The sequence below is a fragment of the Aythya marila genome, assembly GCF_965140915.1.
Source record: "Aythya marila genome assembly, chromosome: 4".
Classification (NCBI taxonomy): Eukaryota; Metazoa; Chordata; class Aves; order Anseriformes; family Anatidae; genus Aythya; species Aythya marila.
Window position 1 is genome coordinate 10948321 of NC_139045.1, and position 18589 is coordinate 10966909.

At 35.1% G+C, this 18589-nt stretch overlaps 1 protein-coding gene across 2 annotated transcripts in view; it reads right to left on the reverse strand.

Annotated features, from left to right (window-relative positions):
• The window catches only part of CCSER1 (coiled-coil serine rich protein 1), a gene marked incomplete at its 3' end in the record, with an annotated part of 642080 nt that overhangs the window by 352818 nt on the left and 270673 nt on the right, over positions 1 to 18589 (reverse strand). For both annotated transcript variants that reach the window (XM_082760286.1, XM_082760287.1), the window contains exon 6: positions 15608 to 15818. In XM_082760286.1, coding sequence (XP_082616412.1) covers positions 15608 to 15818 — 211 coding nt within the window. The remainder of the gene's footprint in view (positions 1 to 15607; positions 15819 to 18589) is intronic.

Consider the following 18589-nt stretch of genomic DNA (forward strand, 5'->3'; position numbering starts at 1 on the left):
CCACCACCTGTAACAGCTGTTTCCCCCTCACATACACTTGAGTATTTTCCTCTCCGTTTTCTCCAATAGATGGAAACTATAGTTTACCATATTGAAAAGTGAACCCTAAGGTCCCCACATCTTTGGAAGATTCTTCCCAGTAAAGGAAGTAGCTATAAGAAAATCATTTACTATTCTTGAACTTACCATTAAAAACAGCCAAAGATCTAATTGTAACCATAAAAAAATAAATAAATAAATAAATAAAAAATTGTATTTCATCTCCTAGCACAATTTTGATGTAGTATCAAAATTAAATATCCTTTCAATAATCTCTCCTATTGTCTGCCAGACAGCAGTACACATTAGCTATTCCCTATCCTCCCTCACTGTACTACTTTATTAATGTGAACTCAAGGTCTCCTGCCCTCTTTCATAATTTCTAATTACCTATAGGCAATATTATAAGGAATGTCCATTAGCATAAAGATTATTTTGGCAAAATGAGACACATTTTAAGGCTATCAATCTTTCTGCAGACTGAAAAAGATGTATTTTGTGTCCTCTAGGTCTTTTATTAGAACTTTTTAAAAGTGGTATTCCATTCAAAGAGGTTAGCTTCACTATATTCTGTTTTAATTTTATTCCCAGCTATTTTTATTCCACTAAGTTCCAATTTAAAGTTTAAGAATTCCATCATGTGTAATGACTGACAAATTTTTAAAAAGATAATTTAATCTTCCCCTATGTTCAGCAACAGTGTTTAGTTTGGTCTGTCATGATGTGAAACTTCCTTGGCTCTGCAATCTGCAAATGCACTTCTAAGTAACAAAAAAAGTCTGTACAAGCATGAAGCAGGAAACATGTTCATCATTCAAAAGGGCTTGTCATTTGAAAATATAAGTAGGATGAATGTAATTCATAAATTCTAGTCCTCTTTTTAGGAAGAACAGTCTAGTTGTCTGTTTTAGCTTATGTAGTCTTCAATATTTAAAGCTCAATGTACACGTGACGAATCTCAGATTATCATTCACAGAGGCACTGTAAAAACTCAAAAAGTATTTTTATATTATACATTCACAGGTAAATTCAAAAAAGCAGACTTTCATCGTCTATGTGTTTGCAAGTGACCTGCATTCTAGAAAATGCTGCCTAATTTGAACTTAAAGGCAGGTTGTACGTGGAATCCTCAGAAGGAAGTCAGATTTTGCTGGTGCACTCTCAGTCATGTAGAAGAATAAATTATTTCCCCCTACAACCTTACTCGTCCTACCCAGAAATTGTTCTGATCTAATGACTCCCTTGGTGGCTGCCCAGTGAATTCTCCCTTCCTGCCAAAGTGGTGTTGAAGCCATATATCAAAAGAAGGCAGAACTTTAGTTACACCGATTTGAAGTCAGAGCAGCAGAACAGGCACAAGATAGGAAATGAGATTCTCTCTATGAAGAACTGGAGTAGTTTTCCTTCTCTTCCCTGACCTTCCCTAGACCAAAAGGAGAGTAAGGCAGGAAACAAGACATCATTTCTTTCTTAGGTTTCCTCTAAGAGAAGCAGTTACCAGCTGCTCATGTTGACATGTGCTGAAAGACTGACTATCCCAATTGATCTTCCATAGTCTAAGTATAGAGCAAAATATATTTTATATGAGAGAATGAGAAAGCACCAGATTTAAATCTCCTGGGTTTCTATCATACTTTTCAGAGTGAAAAACTAAAGCTACAGGAAACATTTGTCAGAATTTTTGAAACAAAGAAGCAGCAGCACAGTGGAAGAAGCTCTTGCCATCTTGTATATTGTTTCTAAAACAACAGCTTCTACTCCCTGAAGACATTTTATACTGAACATAGTTTAACAGCTGTTAAGCAGGTAAACCTGTCTACTTAAAATGTTTCTTGGAAGTTTTGCACAACTTGGTCAACTCCCACACATATTTCATAAAAAATAAATCTATTCCCACCAAGAAATCAGCTCAAAAGTAATCTCAGAAGCCTTTAGTCCTTTGCCTACTATATATTTTTGTCTTTGTTTCCCAAGCTGTGTTTTTCTTTTCTTCTCAGATCTATTACTTCTTATCAGCATCTGATTAAACCACCCTGCTGAAAAACTAACAGTACAAAAAGACAAATAAACATCTGCATTTTTTTTCAGATAGTGCTAAAATTCCTGCAGATGGTTATGTAATGTTTTCATCTACAGCTGTAAATTTAGTCAGATTATATACACCAACCCTTATCTCACTTTTACTGGAACTTCAGACAACCTTCTTTCTATTTCCAAAAATCATTTTACATGTATGCACACACTAGCTATCTTTAAAATTACACTTTTTGTCTTCAGAGGCAATTAATATGGTAATTTGTATTATATATAAAAAAAAACTACATGAATATTTTAGGAATATGACATTCAAAACCTAAAATTGTAAAGATTTTATAGGGTGCAATATTGTTAGGCATACAAACATGCACATGTCCTGAGCACAGAGCTGTATGTCCTTAGAGATTGATCTGTTTTTGACTTTTAACAATCAGTGAAGTTGAAAATACAACAAAACCAGTGTACAGGGTTCCTCAGTAAATGCTAAGTTTTTAACAGGTCCTTTAAATCATTAAAAAAAAAAAAAAAAAAAAAAAAACGCAGTTCCTGTAGTTTTTTGTTTGTTTGTTTGTTTGTTTTTGGCAGATAAACCCGAACAGCCTAACAAAGGTTTAATCATTCTACATTAAACTCTATAGAATTTATTAAACAGGAGACAAAAAGACTCTTTTGGAGTCTTCTCTAAATTGGTGCCTAAAAAGGTTAATGGAAAGACTTGAACTGACCTTTTATGTACCACACAGTCTGAAAAAGATGGACATTTCAAAAAACAATATGCATATGCAGAGCAAGAGGCCAGTGGTATACAGCAGCAGAAATTTTGACATATTAGTTCACCTCTGCATAAAGCAAATAAAAAGGAAAATACCAGTATTTTAATACAAGGGTGCACTAGAAGTACAAGTGAGTGAGAAACCTTTTGAACAAATGTAACTTCAGGGATTGATCTGGCTTGAGAAAATCTTAAAATTACATTAAAGCATGACAATAGTTATTTTAGTTATAGTTAAAAAATATTTTGATAAATAGTACTAGCTTGAGCTAACTTGTATTGCACCAATTCTGTGCTACACAGTTGCAGTAACAGTTTTTTTTAATTTTCGCAGCCGAGGATTTTTTATAGTCTACTCAAAGACAACACAACTGCAACGGGCAGACTTTCAAAATAAAACTAATGACTGCACTATTCACTGCTAGCATGCAAAGAATGAAGTTACAAACAAACAGCACCGTGCAGGGACGCAGAAGATTCTCGTCGCCCAAAACAGCCTTGTGTGTGTCAAGCTGTTGAGATGCCTCGCTCTCAAAATTTAAACTACTGTAAAATTTAAACTTCAATGCTTTTTAAAAGTAGTTTTCAGGAGGGGAGAGAAAGTGTTTAGTAGCTCAGTGACTGTAATTGTAAATTAATAGTCATAATTTTCTTTCAGGCTACTGCAACAGAAGTTAAAGCACCACGGTAACTGTCTTAAGTTCATTATCTAATGTTACTGAAATCCAAGTTGATTCAAAAACATTCTCTTCTAGACACTCTATGTGGAGAAAAGCCACTGTGTATTTGCTTTAGATACAAGAATGAAAGTGGGCACCCCAGTTATTTCATGTCATGGTCCAGCTTGGATGGTTGATCCAAGTGGGCTCTCTAGGCCTTCTAGATGGTCAGTGCACAGGGCGGGCCTCCATATGCTGTGCACTCATTACTTTACAACTTGCAAGTTCAAGTTGTCAGATTGCCTTCAAGCTCTGTTTCAAGAAGGCCTGTACATCATTCTACAGTGGAGCTGCTACATGTTGGACTTCAGCAGAAAACGGGAAGTCAGACATCCAAGACAAGAACTATGCTAGTGATTATTTAATTACGTATGCTTTAAGACCATGACATGAAGCAGACTGCTGTTTGAAGCTGAGAATAATACTGACTTCTTGTTTGCAGTGAAAATTAAGATGATTTTCTTTTTAAATGAGTCCATGTAATATCAGGAAAAAAAAAAAAAAAAAGTTGCTTCCTTTGTCTTATTAAAATAATGAATCCAGTTTTCATTAATGTAATTTTAACTTCAGCTGTACTTTGCCAATCACAATATGAAACTTAACACTTCTTTGTTACAACAGCCTTTCTGCTCATAGGCAGTGGTACATAACATGTACCTCTATCTGCCAATGTTACAAGCTATCAATGCACTCTGCTGGCTAAACACAGCTCTGCCTTAAAACCTAATATAGGAAGAAAAAAATTAATAATCTTGCTCTATGTTAATTCTCATGATTTTATTACTAGCACACTCCTAACTTGTAATAAATCCTGTATGTTACATAAATGTTTGTTGTTGGTTCTCCCCTCTACACACTTCTAAAATATTTTTCCTTCAAACAGTTGAGTCCATTTGTTGGCTTTAGTGGCTAGGAACAAGAAAGGCATGAATAATATCATGGGCCAAAGCACACTTTCAGAATTCCCACTGTACGCTTTTTCCTATGCTTTTTACTTAATTTTTAATTCATTTTTGGTACTATGCAGCCAATCTGACATGAAGACCATAGTAAAAGTCCCAGGTGTCACAATGGCTTTTTACTACTAGAATAGAGACCATTAGTGTAAAATTCCTGCTAATCTGCATGAGAGCAGATTTTCAGTGTAATTGTTTTGCTTGCTTTGGGTTTCTTGTTTTATTTTCCCAAGTGCCTTGGCACACCTGGGTCAAGGTACAGGGCAGGCAAACTTGCACTGCATTTGAGTACTGCAGATTTTGATTACTTTATGGCTTGAGGAAAACTTTTGCACATTAACTGCAAATCTGAGGATGAACTGGATAAATTATACATTGTACGTTGCTCACTTTGCTACATCAGTACATACCTCACTGAAACACAGTATTTTACAGGAGATAATTTGAGAATTTCAGCAGTCAGTATATAAATAGTTTGGAGCAAAAGTGTTTGCTCCAAAAGCTGCCTGGAAGAGTGGTTAACCCATACTTTTGTTCTGCTTTCTGTTACAGCTGGAGCTCAAATTTTTACATCAGAAGATAGCATTTAAGAGAAAAAAAAATAGTTCTCAACACTGGGAGTGTTTAGGGAGTAATTAGGGCAGCAAAGCAGAGAGAGGTTCAACTCTTACAAGATGCAATGTTGCCTTATAACAAAAAAAAAAAAAAAAAAAAAAAAAAAGACTGAGATAAAAAGCTCAGCTAATAGATCTTATTACAGGAGTTCATAAAAAAAAATTGCCTAAAACATGCACACAGAAAACACAGCAAGAGCAGTAAGAGAGATGACAAGATGATCCAGAAACAAGTAATAAAGCGTATTTGTTCTTAGAAAGAAGGGAGAAGTTGTTAATCTTAGTGAAATGGGATTCTTGTAGCACTGGCAAAGTTACTGTCAGGATAAATTACTTGCTTCAGCAAACAGCAAATAGAGAAGTAAGCCTGTCATAGCGCCAGGCTAGCTCAAACAACAGCCCTTCCAGAGAAGCATTTATATTGCCCATATTGAGTTCTTAATTCATGGTTTTTCTCCTGTTCCCATTTTTTTTGTCTTTGCTTCCTTTGTGCAACCATATGTCAGAGCATGACAAGAATTTGAAATTTTACATTAAAACAAAGATGGATGCATTGAAGGGTTTTTTAGGTGTAACTTGCAAAGAATGACTTCCTAAATAACATATATGAATAAAGCTATTAATCACTGTTGGTACTGCACTTTCCCAAAAGCAGATATGAGTGACAAATACATTTATGACTGTGAAGCTTTTGATTATTCTGACATGTTGAAACAGCTTTAGAATAATACATATTTTCAGTTGCTGGCATTTCAAGAAGGATCATTTATATCTTTATTCTATAGAAAATGGAACAAAACTCTGAATTGTTAATGTGGCACAGGCAAAACTAAATGAGATCTTAAAAAATTCATCATGAGAATTATATGTTCTTGAACACTAGAATAGATGAATATATGTATAGTGATACATATATTTATATAATGGTCCTGTTAAAAGAACAAATGAGAAAAATGCAAATAAGCTTTGACTTTAAAGACCTGGGATGATTCTGCCACCATATTACACGGGCAAGGTGACTTCTCCAATTCTGATGGAAAAATCTTCTGTGAGACTATTAAGCCATCAAACTATCATAATCTCAATTGTTTTCCAGTAGCATCCATAAGACCATGCTATATTTTAGCTATCTGCACACATGAACATACCATTTTAAATACTATAGAGAATACTTAATTATGTTATGACAACAAAATAGGTCCAAACATAGTGCAAGTTTGTTTAAGGATACAATTCAAACAACTTCATTATTTCTATCTCTAAAAGCTTGTTAAGATATTAAAAAATGCTTCTCTAAGATCCTCTAAAATATTCCTATGGGGATGTATGTAAAACAAATACGGAGGAAGGAAACTGAACAACATCAAAATAATGAGAAGAATATTGTATACTAATTCCAACACTAGCATATAACTGTACGCTAATTCTTACTAATTCTGTCCAATTAAATGATACATAATATAAGTCCCAAAGTGTATATGAGAAAAGTGAAGTGAATATGAGAAAAATAATCTATCCAAATAATACCACATAATAAACTTGGGATATAAATATTAAATAATTATATTTAGATTTAATATATTGCCCAAATAAATTGCTCAAGATATACTTATGAAGCCAACACTGTCAAAACATAACAGCATCTCAAAAAAAAAACAAACGACTAACTAAGAAACATATAATTTACATGAATAAGAAAATAATATATAAGTCCATATTAATTACAAAAAACAGTCCAATAACAGACAAAATGAGAGTAGGAAAGATCAGTATCTAAACAGCCTGCTAAGAAAAACAGATTTTAAAAACATTTTATATTTGGAATAATATAATTTTAGTGTTGCAACAGTTTTTAGAAGCAAAATTCAGTATTAAAAAAAAAAAAAGTTCAAAATTACTCATGAGCTATTTTTAAGAACAGAGTATAATCAATTTATTCTACACACATTTTGAATTTCTTCTGTTGCTTGCTCATTATTTAGCATTACACTTTTCAGTATTTGCAGATATATCAGAAAACATAACTGGTGTTATCAACTCCATTGCCATGGAGGGTCAGGTGGGATTTAGCTGACTGACCTGCAACAATTTGATCAAAACCAAGTACTAAATAGGAAAATGGATTCTTTTTTGTAGCTTTATAATTTTATGGCCTTCAGCCACAATTTCATCACAGAAAATTGCACAGAACTGCTGATGTTGGGACATTACATATTAACGGTGTTGCTATTTTTCATGCTTCTCTGCAAGGTGCTGCCAATATTTGCCTGTTGAGGAGGCTGTGGCAGAGTACTATGCAGATCCATGCCAAACTCAAGCCCACCAAAGTGCCATATGAAAATGTTTCATTCAGGGAATCACTAGAGTAGCTTAATGTCAAAACCCAAGAAAGAAGCTAATCACTTGCCTGCTGAATACATGGAGTAGATACGTACACACCAACATGATCTGTACACGTGGGAAGACAAGGTATTTCACGGTGAATTACTTTCTGGCTTTAATAAATCTCTGGAACATAGACAAAAGTAGTCTACAAGGATTAAGCCACTAGGTCATCAGTGGAACAAACAGAATATAAAGGGGGAAGAGGAATTTTCAGTATTAAAGAGTAAAGTATTTATTTGAAACTGGTCTGAAATGTGGCTCAAAAGCACTCTGAATGCGGCCTGCAAAAGGACTTTGTAGTGAGTGCAAGTGTGAGCAATGGCATGAACTGGTAACTGAGCTGGATTATTTCAGAATAGCTTTTCATTGAGCTGAGACTGGTGTGGCTCTGCAGAATCCCAGAGCTGTTTGCCAGTCCCAGCCTGTAACCTCACACGCAGGAGTGTCAGCAAATGAACACAATCTGCTGTACTTTACAGCACTTGCTGCAAAGTACAAAGATACAGGCACATAGAATAGTCTTCTCAGCCCTTCATCTTTAAATTAATTCCCCAAATTGCTCAACTTCGACCATATGAGGCCTTCTAAGTAAGCAAGCATGCCTTGATTTGTGAGGTAAATGTTTATTCCAAGTACCATGAAATAATAGTTAATAATTTTGAGAAATTTTCAACTTTGCACACAATGAAACCTGTATTGTTTGCACTTAAATAGTCTAATGGTCCTCTTGCACATTTTTTTTTTTTATCATTTGAACTAAGGCTTATTCAGCTAAGAAACATACGCAATACGACTGAGACTGGAATTACAGTACTATTTCAAAGTATCATATGTTGGACACAGCACACATCAATGTTGGAGATAGTATTTGCTCTACATAACTTGCCTTAAAATTATAAGAGCAAAAAAAAATTATCTGTTTTCTTGTACATTGAGGATGTTTAGCAAAGTAACCAATACTGGCGATGTATTTGTACTAGGGTATTCTGCTCTTTCTTTGCAAGCAGCTGGGCAAGGGTGTCAAAGGATATTTTCAAGTTAAAAAGCAATTTAATGTGATGAAGTTAAATCCTACTACTAAATCTGGTACATTTTTGTTATTAGTTATTTAAATCTCTGGGTATATGCAATGTCAATATACCATGAAATGAAGGAATTACCAATTTCCAGCATGAATTACTTGATAAAGGGGACTGCACTGAATGCAGATGTTGAACAAATTTGTAATGCTATACTGGTTAATTACAAACTTATCTAAAGGAAGAAAACCTGAAGTATTTTATAGTGTATTAGGCTTGCAATTGCTTCCTAAGTGGCTAACAATATTAGCAAACAATGCATTTCACAGTGGACTGTAGCAAATATTTTAATGTCTTTAAAAAACATAGTGCAAGGCCTATCCGATATTGCTTGGTAATTGGGTTGCAAAATATTGCAAACCACACTTTGCTATCTTATTGTTTTCCATTCGTAGACTGGAAGTGCAGCACAGAAGAGAACTCTATAATTATGCTTATTTTACTGACAAGGTGAAAGATGCATGAGAAGTAATGTAGTCAGTGATACCTGACAAGCTAATTGCAGACTGAGTGGTCTGACTCTGTCCCCTTTCTCAGGCAACTGTCATGGCCTGTCTCACAATGATTCTGACATAATTTTCCAGAGTTCTCTTTTTTTTTTTCAAACACAATCTAAAAACACTGCATTGGATGCATTAAGTTTTAATGACAGTCACAGACAGCTGCAATTCCCCTTAGTAAAATGAATGATTAATTAGTAAAACACAATATGCAATATATGTCCAGAGTGACTTATTCCTGTTGTTAATTGTAGCAATTAGCTTCAATTTCTAAAGCCCCACTGCCTGCATGGTGTTTTACAGAGCTGTTAAAAACTCATGGGTACTGCGCTGAACAATTTATTCTCCAAATGACACAAACAGATTGACAACACATCTTAATTTTCTAGATTAGCAGCAATCACTTTTGATAGCCTCATAAAAATATATAGAAGTGGAATTATATAGTGATAATCTATATATTTCATAAAGAATTTAAGGACGTGTGGAAAAAAGCTTAAATGTAGACATGATTTTCTTTATGCTAGGATATTCAGTTTCAGCCCAAATTGATCAACAAGCTCAACATCTAAACTTTGAACGGCAACCCATTACCACTGAATAAATGGATTCCTTCCCAAAATAGCTTTATTTTTTCTACTATGTTTATTTCAGCATACAGACCCTCTCTTGCCAGGCACAAGCCCAAAATAGCTCTCTTCATATGTCTGTGACTGAAATGTTCTACAAATGACTTCGACAAAGGCAAAGCCCTTAAATGTTCTCTCAATTAGCCAGCATCTGACAATCTCTCTGCTAGCTATATCTCAAACCATTAAAAAGTTAATAGATATAACTTCAGTCTTACCTGGAAGAGCACAGGAAAACCCATATACTGTTTGGGAAAGAGGCATTCATTATTGTTGACAGCAATAACTGAGAAAGAACCTATGCTCTTATTTTTACAGGCTCACTGATTATATGCAATCAATTAATGGCCAGAAATGTAATAAAAAAATAGAAATGGCCAGAAATGTAATAAAACTTAGGAAATATAGCACAGTATATGGAAAAGACAGTGACACAGATTCTGTGTTGGAGGTGAGTTCAGAGCAGAGAAGCTCATTTGAGGTCAGAAAGTAAATAAATCGTTCCCTAGGAGAGGACAGATCTACCAGTTTCATATATATGATTCCCCATCTTTCTTGTATGATTTTTTGTTTTGTTTTCTGAATGAGAGGAGCTATTACTTAATAAAGTCCAAAACCACACAGATCTAAAGGAAAAAAAAATACAGTTCAATAAACATAAGTGAGGTGAAGAGAAAAAGGAGACCAAGATCTTTCTGTGGGCTACACAGCAGCCTATACTGTCTTATATACTGAAGAGGTTTTTTTTAATCAACCTGCCTGTCATGCTAACCTCTGGTAGTGCTTTTTCAAAAATCATCTCTAACTTTGCAGATCATAGGTCTTGTCTGGCCCATTCATTGCAAAATTCTGTCAGAAATAGAACATACATGGGACAAAGCTACAGAACAGATTCAAAAATATTTTCTGAACTGATTTCTGGTGGATCACTGAGTTTCCCATGTGCTAGACTGCCTTCAGTTTTGTTCACTGAGGTTCTCAAAACATTAGAGGACAATCTGTTGTATGAGACATGTATGGCCAAAGCTATTAAGAACCAAAACCAGACAATTCCAAGACTTTTTCAGTAAAAGTGAAATGGTAATTAATTCATTTATTTTAACAATCATTCATTAGTCTTTTACTAAATACATTTCCTAATAACATTCTCAATCTTGCACGTTACTGTCATGTCTTCAATTTCCCTTTTCATGATAAGGCTAAAAACAAGCTAAATTTACAGCTTAATAAATCTGCAGCACAGGACAACATACACTGCATTCAGTTTTTCCATATAAATTCCTCAATTACAAGCAACTGCAACAACAACAAAAAAAAATTACATATCACTCTACCTAGTATTATATTTTGGCAGATCATAATTAAGTTGTTCCTTAGAAGTGGTATGTAGTGCTTTAAAACAAGCCTTATTTTGAATAGCAGGGTTAGTATTTTAATTCAATTAATGTGTTATTGTTTTATAAAGAGGTATACACTACTCCGATTTGTTTTTCTACAGATAACATCAGCTATGAAATGGAAAAAGTGCAGCTTTTTTTCCAATCACTTGTATAATTTTCCCCATGTAGATTGTATGTTTTCTATATTTTTAGAAGTGGATGAAAACATGTGACATCTTATTAATTTTAAAAATCATTATAGTTATTTTATACTGTTATAGGCATAAAATATTTTGTCTCTATACCACATAAATCTGCCAGAGGCTATGTTTGACATAGTCTAAAAATACAAGAGTTCAACAGTAAGGAACACATTTTTCTTTTATGTGTTTTAATTCCATACAGCTGTGTTTGATTTACACATAATATTGGTCGGGGCAGAAGTAGAATTCCTAAGAAAAAGAAATTACAATAGAAATAGGATATCTTCTCCATGGAAACTGCCTGCCAAATATGCTCAGATCAATTATTTATCAGATGCTTCATAAAATATTTCAATTTTATGGAATTATATTTTCCTAGAGTTTTTCACTCAAAATTTAAAAGTGACATAAATGTATAGATGTCCATACTTCTGAAGATAATCATTTCACTCGATTACCAAATTTTTAATACTTTTCAAGGTCATCTTCTCTTTGTTCACACCATCCATACTACGCTACTTAGAATCATTTAGTTTAGAAAAGACCTCTAAGATCATCAAGGCCTAATGTTAACCTAGTGCTGCTAAATCTACCACTAAACTGCATCCCTAAACACCACATCTATACATCTTTTGGATACCTCAAGGGATGGTGTCTCATCTACTTCCCTGGACAGCCTGTTCCAACACCTCACAACCCTTTCAGTGATTTTTTTTTTTTCCCCCCCTAATATCCAACCAAAACATATCCTGGTGCAAATCAGGGCCATTTCCTCTTGTCCTGTTGTTTGTTGCTGGGAGAAGAGACCAACCCCCAACTTGCTACAACCTCCTTTGAGGTAGCTGTAGAGCAAGATCAGGTCTCCCCTGAGCCTCCTTTTCCCTAGGCTAAACAACCTCAGCTCCCTCAACCACTCCTCATAAGAGGAGTTCTCTAGACACTTCACCTGCTTTGTTGCCCTTCTTTGGGCATCCACTACACCTTGATGTCTGTGTTTTAGCAAGTACAACACAGTACTCAAGGTGTAGCCTCAGCAGAGCCAAATACAGGGGAACAATCACTTCGCTGGTTCTGCTGGCCACGCTATTTCTGATACAAACCAGGATGCTGTTGGCCTTCTTGGCCACCTGAGCACACTGCTGGCTCATATTCAACCACCTATCGACCAATACCCCCAGGTCTCTTTACTCCAGACAGCTTTCTAGCCACTGTTCCCACAGTCTGTAGCATTGCATGACATTGTTGTGCCCCAAGTGTAGGAGCCAGCACTTCACCTTGTTGAACCTCATGCACTTCGCCTCAGCCTATCGATCCAGCCTATCCAGATCCCTCAGCAGAACCCTCCTACCCTCAAGCAGATCAACCTTCTTGCCCAACTTGGTGTCATCTGCAAATTTAGTGAGGGTGCACTTACTCCCCTCATCCAGATCATTGATAAAGATATTGAAGATAAGTGGCCCCAGTACTGAGCCCCTCTTGTAACTGGCTTCCAAGTGGATTTAACTACATTCACCACAACCTTTTGGACCTGACTGCCCAGCCAGTTCCTCACCCAGTGAAGCATAAACCTGTCCAAGCCACGAGCATTCAGTTTCTCCAGAAGAATGCTGTGGGAAACAGCAAGATTAAGAGGAAGAGGAGGGCACACCCTGCAACCTGATGCCTGTGTAGCAGCACATTTCCCCTGGAGCTCTACCTGACCTGCTGCAGCAGTTGTGGTGGGTGCAGAGCTGCAAGGCCATGGCCTTCTGCTGAGTGGATACCATTGCTCCCTGGTTGAGCTGGCCAAGCTTGGGCACTCCCTGTGTTCTCCCACATGAATTGCCCTGCAAACTGCCACGCTACTCAGTATTATGATTCAGTATTATATTACTTATGTTCTTTTGAATAATAACCCATTTTTGGTTTATTTCCTAGTATTTCAATGTGTTTAAGAGACTGTTTGAGAATATTTTCTTGTTACTGCTCTTTTGAACTCCTGCATTTATACCATGGATGAAGCCCATTGTGGACAGGTTTGCTAACTCCTTCATATACATAGGAAGTCTGAGTAGTTAAGGAACAAACTTGAAAAATTATTTTTTCTTTTAAGAATTAGTATGTGGTTTTATTAGCAGAACTGGGATACTGCTGTAAAAATCAAGAATCATTTCTCATTTAGGGCTACTAGAATTACATACCTGCACCATTTTACAGCATTTTCCAATATCATTGCTATTATGCATGTCAATCACTTAAAAAAAAAAAAAAAAAAAAAAAACACTACTCAAGGCAGCAAAAAGTTTTAAATAATCATCAGCTGGGTGATTTATTTCTAACCAAATAATATTTTGGTTCAGCTTTGGAACAATGTCTGCTACTAGTGGGATATTCTACCTCAAAAGTGCTGAAAAAACAGGGAGATAAATTGCAGCACATATTTACTATATATGCACAGCAAATAATACCCAACTGTTAGAATTTTTTAAAAAAGTTGTTTTGATTTCATAAGGAAGGCAACACAAAAAGAGAAGGGACAGAATTATACTGTCACAGTCAGATGGGGAGACAGAAATTATATGGTACTAAGGAAGAAGTGAGAGTAATGTAATGAATAATAAGAAGAAATAAAATCAATATGAGTTACTTCAGAAGGTGTTAGTAACAGGGTCATATTAAATACCTTGTGTTCCTTTTGTGGAAATCAACTGGTGAATGCATTTAAACACAAAGTACTATAACGTACAATATATCACCATGCAGAATATCATAGTAGGGTCATACAAAAGTGTAATGGAATTTCTAAGTTAAAAAAAATAAATGTTTATCCTTACCTTTATGGTAAAAAAGAATGGTTTTGAGCAAAACATAGAAGTAACAGAGCATGCTTCCAATGCTTAAGTGCAAATGATGCATCATGTAATATAATCCTTAGTATTTATTTGCATTTTTAATGCAGTTACAAATCCTGCTCAGTGGACAAGAACTTCTAAATCCACTCTCCTGACATCACATAAGCAGAAAGTGATAGAGAATTAATTATTTCTGTTCTGTGTTCAGCAAAACAGAAGTCCATTAAGAAGCATAATGGCGTAAAGCTCCATGTGAAGCAAACTGAAAGGTATGGGTCTCAACATCCAGAAAAAAAAATTTAAAAAAATGGACAACTATCATGGCTAAACCCTTAATAAACCTTCTCAGACAAGACTGCAGTTGGTTGACCTTATATACAGATGATCTAGAAATGAGCAGTAAAAAAAACAAACAAACAAACAAACAAACAAAAAAAAACACTTGCTAAGGCCTTATTTAAATATCTCAGTCAATTAAATGGTATTTTATGGCATTTTACCATAGGACAAAGTTATAAGGGAAATTCTGATTATATCTTAGGGAAAAAAACTGCAACAACATAGTTAAATATTGGCCTGGATGCCCCCAAGAGAAGTTCCCTGAAAGCCCTCCCAGTAAGATACTGAAAACTTAAGTGGACAAGGAAGGCCCTGAACAACCTGTTCTAAATTGGCCTTTCTTTGAGCAGGGGAGCTAAACCTCCAGAGAGTCCTCTAAACCTAAACTATTCTACAATTCTATGAACTATATAGATAAAAGCAAAAACAACAACAAAAATAATTCTTGTAGATCTCAAAGAACAAGCATGCTCTAGTGTACTGACACCAAGATGAAAGCTTTTCATAAATTTATCTGAGTCATAGTTCCATAGCTGGAAACTGTCAAAAAAAAAAAATCAAAGCAACACCAGCAGTCTATAGGAGAGGCAGAAGAATATAGCAGGACAGGAAAAGCACTCTTAAAGTTGTTATAATGGACTAAGAAATCTGACTTCATCCATCATTTACAAACCCAAGAGTGGAATCTTTAATTTTAATACTCCCAGTTAGGTCTCTTTTTCCTTTTGCATCTCTCCTCTGAATAAATTGCATGGGACTTCGTACTATTTGAGAAACTTGTAAAAAAAAAAAAAAAAAAAAAAAAAAAAGCCACAAAATAGGAGGGGAAGACAATACAATTTATTTTGAACTAAAGTAGTCCATCTCCCTTGCCCCCTTTTTAGTGAAAGCTCAAAATCAGCTTTTTTCTCTGCACACCAAGATGGCAGTGTCCGTTAACTCTGCTATGGTATAAACTTTCTGACCTTAGCGATGTTGGGGCAGGACTATTTACATTTCTGAATCAATTCCATAAATTCAAGACATATTAAAAGACATCAAGTTCATAAACTTTTCTGACCCTCTTCTGCTATCTGGCTCATTAATACTGAAAGCTATTAATTTATCAAATGAGTGGGTGATTACCTCCTGAAGAACCCTCTTCATTTTCAGTAGCAATGTCTTTACAGCTGTGCAATCTTGAAGCATCAGTCTGAAGGGCAAAGATTCAATGCCTCCGCCTTCTTCCAGACCAGTAAAAGGCCACTCCATGGATGGGCTGCCAGCCAGCTGGCTAACACGTGGGTACCTGGCTTCTCCTTGGTCTACCTCCTTTGACAGCTTCAGAGATAGGTTCCTTACAAGAGAAAACAGAGAGATCAACACTGAAATGTGAATGGTGAAAAAGAAAACACTACAGTTTTCAGCTTTTCCTTCATTTGAGAATAAAGACATCACTTTTTGAGCCTGCTAGCATGAATGGCTTTTTTAATATACATATGGCCATATGGCGTTAGCAATAAAATATGCATTTAGAAATTTACCATTTTCTCCAGGAATTGAAATCACGCTCTATTCTATGCCCTTCAGAAGAAAGGCATTTTCTTGAAACAAAATATCCTATGGGCAAGACCATGGCTCTATTATATTTCAGTTCTCCTTTACAAAAAAAGTAATCACATAATCTGTATGCACTTTGAAAAGCTAAATCACATTCCTTCATACCAAAAAAAAGACAAAAAAAAAAAAAAAAACAACTCCTTTCTAGGCTACCCAGTGGTATAAGATGAACACGTTATTATGTAAACTGGAATTTGAAACATAATTATTCTGTACACACTCTGACATTTAGTTACCATTGAAGCTAATTAAACTGAACACGATACAAAATAATGTTAATTGTGGTTGAGAATCCATTCAAGACAACAGAAAGACTCTGAAAGATTTAGAGGTAAAGGAATAATAGTATTTTGCTTTTTGCACCTGAAATCCTGTTCTGCATACATACAATCATCCTTTAATATCTGTAAGAATTTCCTATGCTGGAGCAAGTCTAGCAGAGACCAACAAGATGCTGAGAGAACTGGAGCATACAACATATGAGTAGAGGCTGTTCAGTCTTCCAAAGAGTGTCACAGACTCAATCAGCCCAAATCAGTCACAATTAGCTAGAAGTTTAACAGCACAGTAGCAAAATAATTTTAAAAGAGATTACTTGGCATTTTGATGGAATATAATGTTCCATCCACTAAGGGAAAATCGTTCAAGTTTATTTTAATTTTTATTTCTTTTTCTGGCATGAAATCAACCACAGTTATAACATTGCACCAATTTTACTTTCAACCAGTAGGAAAAGGACAAACCTGAAAAGAAAATAAATCTGTGAATATGGCTGCATTGTGCAATAATGTTATATTAATTACTACTAAATTACAAAAGGGTTGTAATAGCGGTGCATGACACCTATATTCATACTAAATTAATTCACTATAATTAAAAATTTTAGCATATGTGGTAAAGAAAAAGACAGCTATTATTAATTTAATGTATAGTTCCAATTTTCTGTTCCATTTGAATTTTCATGTAACACAGAACTGATTCTGAATTTTAAGTACTTGCATATTTTTGAAGAAGTAAGATATTTTTCCAAGTGTGATTTTCTTTAAAGTTTACTACAGGTTTCATTATAACCATATGCAAAAAGAGATTAACACGATTTCTCAGAACAAAGAATTCCCAAAGCCATACAACAAATGTGAAATGATGCTACTAGAGCTATCTTTTAATAGATGGTTTATTTTTGTATTTTGCAAGCTATGTAATGTGCAGTAGGGACAATGTGTTAGATCCGGAAATACACGAGAAATCATAGATATGGACAGGTGGTCGTGATGGCCAACAGAAATTAAATTTTCAAATCTAGGCTTTTCAAGACTAATAAAAGAATTAAATTACACTATTTTAATTTTAAAAATACATTGAAACAACTTTTAGTGTAATATTTTGCCTTTTAAAGTAACAGTCTGAAGTAGACAGTAAAGACATTTGATTGGAGGATATTAAGCCATTACTGATTCATAGCTTTTATTAAAGAAGACAAGGGTATAAATTATGCAAACAAAAATCACCTCTTAACCAAAGTTTCACAACATAAGGCACCTTTAAAGGTTCATAAGAGAAAAGCCATGTCCAATCTATTGGAAGCTATGCTGGAGTAAGATTTATGTAGCCAGAAAATCTCATTATTTAATTTGAGCAAAACAAAACAACAAGGTCTTCTTTTTCCTTTTTTCCAGGGCTCACTGTCTGGGAGATTAAATATTGCTTATAATATTCTGCATCTTCACTTTGTGAGTCCCACAACAATTTTGGCATCATGCTCCTGAAGGGGCATCTTATGTGGATAACATTCTGACACTGAGAAAGGACCAACTGAGAGATAAAGCCTCCCAGAAGGAGTCTTCTACAGCTACATAATGTCATCAGGGAAGAGAAAAGAATCTGGCATCAACAGCAATACCCAGCTCCCTCTGTGACTAGATAAACCAACAGTACTCTTAGAGAACTATCATCCTCTGCTATGTGGAAAAGATATAGTATAAATCTTAATTTCAACTTCACTGAATTGTATGTTGACATCAAAGTGCTCAACACACAAAATTACTGTCTCTTCAAATACAGAACATTGTACTAAAGTATGAAAAGCACCATAGTAACACATTACCACTCACAACAATAAGAATTTAAAATCTAACTCAGTTGCTACTGGAAAATTGCTACTCAGAGTCTGCATACAGTAAGTGCTCGCATTGCATGGTAACTCTGAGCTCTAACTACCTGAAGAGAATATAACTGATCTTTGACAGAAAAACTCTTCACAGTCTGATATAATCCCTATACTTGCTGCAGGAAAAAGCTAATTTTCAATTCATTCTATAACTGATACTTCATCAAGTCCATTATTAACAATGTCCAGGTGGTCTATTACAGTATTATTATGGTAATCCACTGCAATTCATCTAAAAGCAGCAGCAGAGATTTAGCAGGAAGAAGAAGTTCTTACTAAAAATAGAAGTTTCCCCTTACCAGTAAAACACCTATGCCTCTGAAGTTGAAAAAGTGACTAGA